The sequence below is a fragment of the Lytechinus variegatus genome, chromosome 11 (assembly GCF_018143015.1).
Source record: "Lytechinus variegatus isolate NC3 chromosome 11, Lvar_3.0, whole genome shotgun sequence".
In the NCBI taxonomy this organism is placed as follows: domain Eukaryota; kingdom Metazoa; phylum Echinodermata; class Echinoidea; order Temnopleuroida; family Toxopneustidae; genus Lytechinus; species Lytechinus variegatus.
The window spans coordinates 8,342,468-8,348,707 of NC_054750.1; the positions used below are offsets into that span (position 1 = coordinate 8,342,468).

At 38.2% G+C, this 6,240-nt stretch overlaps 1 protein-coding gene across 1 annotated transcript in view; it reads left to right on the forward strand.

Annotated features, from left to right (window-relative positions):
- LOC121424307 overlaps window positions 1-1,914 on the forward strand; it is a 42,620-nt gene extending 40,706 nt beyond the window's left edge. Inside the window, exon 14 of the mRNA XM_041619940.1 lies at window positions 37-1,914. Coding sequence (XP_041475874.1) covers window positions 37-1,545 — 1,509 coding nt within the window. The 3' untranslated portion in view covers window positions 1,546-1,914. The remainder of the gene's footprint in view (window positions 1-36) is intronic.
- The last annotated feature ends 4,326 nt before the right edge of the window (window positions 1,915-6,240 follow it).

Sequence of the window (6,240 nt, forward strand, 5' to 3'; positions counted from 1 at the left end):
TGATCAACACAAATCTTCTCTTCCTATTTCTTGTAGAATCTGGGCAACATACAGCCGACTACCATCGAGAATGAGGTATTTGATGAACTCCCATCAGTGTTAAAGGAGTCCCAGAGACGGCTTCTGATGAGCATGTCTATAGAGTCCGAAGACTCTCAACTGGAAGACAAAGGCTACAGAACTTCCAGCACAGGCAGCAGTGCTTCAAGGGGAGGTACCTACCCTCCTGGCACACACAGTGGGATGGTTGAAAAAGTTCCCCTTCTGGAGATACCATGCATCAGTGGAAATACCGACAAGAATCACCCATATTCCGTACTGTCTCAACTGATGCCTTCCCGACCCCCTATTCAGATGGCACCTGATGCTGTGGAAACAGACTTGGATTCTTTGTCGCCAGTAGGTGGACATTACTCTTTCTCTGAAGAGGGTCTGTCATTGGGAGGATCCTCTGACTACAACCAGCTAGAGAGCACCAGGGATACGTCCTTTCCAAATCCTTACTACGCTATGGTTGGTATGGTTCCTGTGAGAATTGCAGATTCACCCAGAGATTCGGGATATGCATCCGTTAGAATTCGGAAATGCTCCTCAGTTGGATGCGATGACTGCGCTGATGATGAGATTAGTCAACCTCCAACCCCAGCCCTACCTAATTGTTCGTATTTTTCCTCCCTTTCTGATCGTTCCAAATCAGCAGGCCAACATCCTTCCTTGGCACACTCTGATCCCTGCACAGGTTTGCCAATGTCTGAGAACCTAACAACGATTGTAGAAGGTCCAGACCAGTATGTTCTCCCGTCTGGATCTGAATCCAAATCCCCTGACGCTTGTAACTCTGGTTACGTGGCTCATGATGATGTATTTTTGGGAAAGCCAGCTATCACACAACATGAATCATGTCATAACGATGACCCTTCTTCTTCTTCACAGTCATCCCCAGAACATGCTGTCATCATCCACCCCAAACCCCTTGAGAATATTAAATCTCCACATGAATGCATAGATGACGAATTCGTTTCAGATTTAACCAATGCCCCAGTAAACATCGGAAGTGGTCCATCGTCAGCGGCAATTGATAATCTTGTCTCATGTGGAGCCAGGAGTAACTCAAAGACACCTTCGGATAATGGGTTTGTTGACTGTCCACCCACCTCTGCCTCACCCAGAATCAGACCAAATGGCAACACTGGGTATGTCACTGCTGAGGAGCTAACACCACTCCAGATGTCTTCTGCCGCTGGAGACACCCATCAGTCTAAACAACCCATGCAGAATCCTACAGTTGAGATGGTTCGCCCTGTTCCCTCACTGAATGGAAACTTTGGGTATGTCCAGGCTGAGCAACTCTTGCCACTCAAATTGTCTTCTGCTGCTGAAGACACCCATCGGCCTAACCAGCCCTTGCAGAATCCTATAGGTAGGACAGTTCTTCCTACACCCTTTCAAAATGCAAGTGGGTATGTAGGCCTACCAATCTCCAGGAAAAATCCATCAGGGTACATATCAGTGGATGACTTATCCAGTACTAATCTAGGACTTTAGCAATCTCCATTGGCCCTGATCCTGTACTTGGATTTAATTTAAGCTCTGGTCTAAAGTTACGGTAATGGAAAGCCCATTGTGACACTTATCTCTAACAGTGTAGCTCATTTGACACTCTTTTAGAACCGACGGGCAATCATTTCTGAAACAGTTCTCTTCATCATTAAACCATGAGCCAAGAACCAAGTAAAGATAAGAAACACATGATGTAAAAAATAATTTTGAATCTTTTGGGCTTTCCATACTTCAAGAATGTTGGATCTTTTCCTTACTTTAACTGTTCATCAGAACACGGGCCTTTGACATTGTATTTTAAACAGAGATGCCATCGTTCAGGGCTTTGCTTATTTTCATGCTCTTAAGGCCACCGCACACCTTACGACCCGACCGGTCGCCGACTGGCTTGCGACTGGGTGAGGGGAGATGTGACGTCACAGCTCTTGTCAGCTTGAGCGTCGCAGACCGGTCAGAGACAAGTCGCAAGGAAAATCAGAAGGATTTGACATGTCGAATCCTTATGACTGGATCACAAGCTCAATCCAACCTCCAGCCAATCAGACAGCAGAGTTGCATAACACGTATTATGATAAACAATGCGCATACGCAGTAGTAAGCGCAATTTCTCAGATGCTATGCCAAAAAGCGCATGCGTGAGTCGCAGATCGGATCGCAAGGTGTGTGGTGTCGAGGCTTATGACTGCCTTGCGATTCATCTCCCCTCACTCAGTCGCAAGCCAATTGCCTACTGGTCGGGTCGTAAGGTGCGCGGTGGCCTTTACACTTTCACAATTCAGGCTTTTTCAGGCTTTTTATTGTATGTACAGCTGGGAATATTCAGTTGACGCCGGCCAGATCTCATTGAAATCTTTTTGACTTCTGACGAAGTAAATTTTGAAGAATAAAATTGTTTTGCATTATCTGGTTAGAGAACTGTTTACACTAGAATGATGATTTAAAGATAGTCTCATATGTAGTCTTTACTTATCTGCAAATTCGCTAAGTAATTTGCATGCAGTCTAATATAAATGTGTAAAAAGTGCCAAGAGGCATTTGCTGTTCAACTATTGACATTGAATATTATTGTCATTTCATCCTTGTGCCATGTGCTCACGAATCTATGTACATTTATTGCTTCTAATCACTTTACTACACGATTGTTTGAATTGATAAGATTATGAATTCCACTTGTTTCATGCCTTCTTGCTCTCATGTTCAGTACTGACAGCACACTTGCCTTCAGCCATTTCCCGAATTTTGTCAGACAGGAACGTCTTTAAAGTTAATATGTTTGAGAAATGGTGTATTGTCTTATTTTTATGTTCCATACTGTTTGTTAAATGTATCTGTATAAATGTTAGGAATATATGTACATATATGTATATATTATTGAAATATATATTTTTTGTTAATTTAGAGAGAACTCATGCCACAAAGTGAAAGTAAGTGTATTTACTTGAGTGAAAGTTAAAGTATTTGAAATGCCTTGCTAGTTTTTATGTGGAGAATTAGTTGGCTTGGAGAAAGTCTCATTAGAAAAAGCTATTGATACAGCAGATCAAGGAAAAGAACGCGGACTCGGAAAGTATATAGACCATTAGTCATGTAGTAATAGAAGAAGGTTTGAAGTAGATAATTGTTTATTTCTGTGAATCAGAGGGCAATTCTCATGTGAATCTTGAATCAACGTGCTATTGATGATTGCAATTCGTCTTAAGAATCATTGGACCTTTCACACGCTCACTCGAAAACGGTCATTTGAATTCGAATTTCCGAACGTGTCCTCGGTGACTTGTCAATCAAAGCCCTGCATGGGTAAGATGAGTGCGTGACATTTGTATTATCTACAGAGGTGCTGGAAAGGACATGTAAGCTCCACCCCCAAAAGATGTTTTGGAGGCATAGGCGGCGGAAGCGGGGGGGACAGGGGGGACGTGTCCCCCCCTAAATTTGAGGAGGGGGGGACGGTCCCCCCCTAAATTGGTTGTTGATGACCTTTTTTTTTTTTTTTTTTTTGCTTGTCAATTTATTTTCCTACGCCCCCCCTAAAATTTTTGGGTTGAAAAGCTTTTTTTTTTTTTTTTTTGCTTCTCAATTTTTTTTTGGTTGTCCCCTCCTAAAATTTTTGGCTTCCGCCGCCAATGTTTGGAGGTCAAGCCTTTCACACGTAAAATTTGTACTGTAATTTGAACTTAACTGTAATTCGCCTCCCGAGTAGAATTTGAATTAGGGATTGTGATTAGCATTTGTGATTCTAGTGTGGTTTCACACGTAAAAATTCATCATTAGCCTTATATTTCGCTGGAATCATCATTCAAATTACATAAATTTTTTGTACTGAGTGAAGTGGAGAGTCAAATATATCACAGTAATTCTGCATCCAAGAAAGAAAATACAAGAAATTAAATTGGCTTTGGATAATCAAGCTGAGTAAAATTGAATAGCATGGAAGTTCTTGCCAAAAACTGCATGTTTTCATGATTGAGAGGCAAGATCCTGTGACTTAAGGGGCAATTCCATGAAGTATGTACAGTATGTCCAACCCTGTACATATGTGGTACCTGCATGAAATAATAACATGTGACATTATCATGGTCTGAGCAGTGGATAAAGTCAAGAAAGAATGGAGATAAATGGGTTGGATGTGAAAAAAAATGAATAATATGGAATTGCCCTGATTTTAATGAATAGTTTTTGATTTTTGGGTAGAGCATTTGTGGTAGGGTCCATGGGTAAAGGTTTTATATATTTACATTGCGGGTGCCACATTACACATTTAAGACACTGTATATATTATTCCTAGAGGTTTAAAAGTTTCCTCTGGTTTAGTATAATCTGGGTCCCGTTTACAAATGTGCAATTTCACCAACAAATTTATGATCAGCCAATCAGATTGAAGGATTTTAGTAGCTTTCAACTGTTATTGTAAATTTGGAATGATAACAGGTTTTATGAAACTGACCCGTTTTTTGCATCTGAAATTGGCAACAGTATTTTGTATATTTCCACATTCAATTTTTTTTGGGTGAAACTCTTTTATTACTTTTGAATTGTTAGACATTAAAAGAAGATGGTGCTTTGCCATTGAAACATAATATATAATTAACACTATGAATAATTGATACTTTAACTAATTAGATGTTTTTGAAGTATTTTGTGTGGTCATTACATTTTCATTTTCAAAGGTGTTTTCAATTATGTCTGGAATTAAGTTTTATTACTGCAGAAAGAAGGGATACTTTGAAAAATCCCTGTTTGGAAAATAAAACATATATATTGAAATATATTCTTAACCATGTTGAAAAAAAAAGAAATGACCAAGGAAGTCAGCTTTCATTGCAAATACCTGAAATTCTATTAACATTCCATTAAATACAATCTCACAATATGTAGAATTTACCAATTCAAGTTTATTTCTTGAAGTATTTGTTTGTGTTGTTTGTTGAAATATATCAATATAATTATATATTTACAAGATTGGCATGATATTGTGTTATTAAAGAAAATTATAAATAAATTTCAATTAGGCATATTGAGTTAAGAGGATTTTGAAATTGTATGTTAAATTTCTTGAAATTTGTTGTATCTTTGTAACTGTGTTAGTGTCTTTATGTGATATGAGATTTTTGTCTTTTCATGTGTAGTACTGAAGTGAAGTTGGTTGTTTTACATATTGCATTTTGCATTGTGAAATTTTCTTCGATCCAATTGTGACTGAGTATTTGTAAATATTTTGTACTACTGTATGCATCAGATTGTTTATTTTGTATGATATACAATGTGATGTGCAACAAAATTGTTTATTTTTCTACCTCATTGTTTTAACTTGATGACATACCTTGTTTCCTATATTTGTTAAATTGTTTGTATTACAATGTAAGTGGAATACACTGTATGTGTTCAACTTTAAGCAAAAGTTTTTTAATGATAATTTTTAATGATAACCCTTATCCTCGTATATCATTGTATGTATAAAAAACAATGAGGCTGATAATCTATTCATATAATGGATGTATAATGAAATGTACTTTGCCAAAAACAAAGACCATCAATCATTTACATATACATTGCGTCCCAGCAAAAAGGAAACCGTATTTCAGTGTAATTTTTTGACTTAATTATAAATTTGCTTCATGAGATGTACATCAATGGAATGATGTGCTTCCCCTCTTAGCGATTTATAGAGCTCACACAGAAATTTGAGAAATAAGTACAATTATCATGGCGACAATGACCCTAGCATGTAGGTCCCCCAAGCCCATATACCATCCAGATGTGGTTGAAAAGTGACTTATGGTTGCGGAGAAAGAGAATCATTAAAAAATAAGCATTTCCATCAGTGGCAGACAATGGGCTATGTGCGGTGAGTGTGATTTTGTGGTTAGCTTGAATAATAATCATTTTGAATTCTTTCTGTAAAACTTGTAAAAAATATTGCTTGATTAATGACTAAACGAGGCAGGGGCAGCAGAATATTGGATTAAGGGATGATCGCCCCACTTAAAGAAAAAAAAAAACCTGATGATCCAAACATGGTTTTCTCCTCTACACATAGAAAAAGTGATGTACCCCTTATATGCTTCGACCTGCCCCCGTCAAACATCCTCCTCCTCCCCTGTGAAATGTAGCAATGAGTGAAATGACTGAGAGAAGTTTGAGATTAAAATTGTAAAAAATTATTGCAATTGTAACATTTAA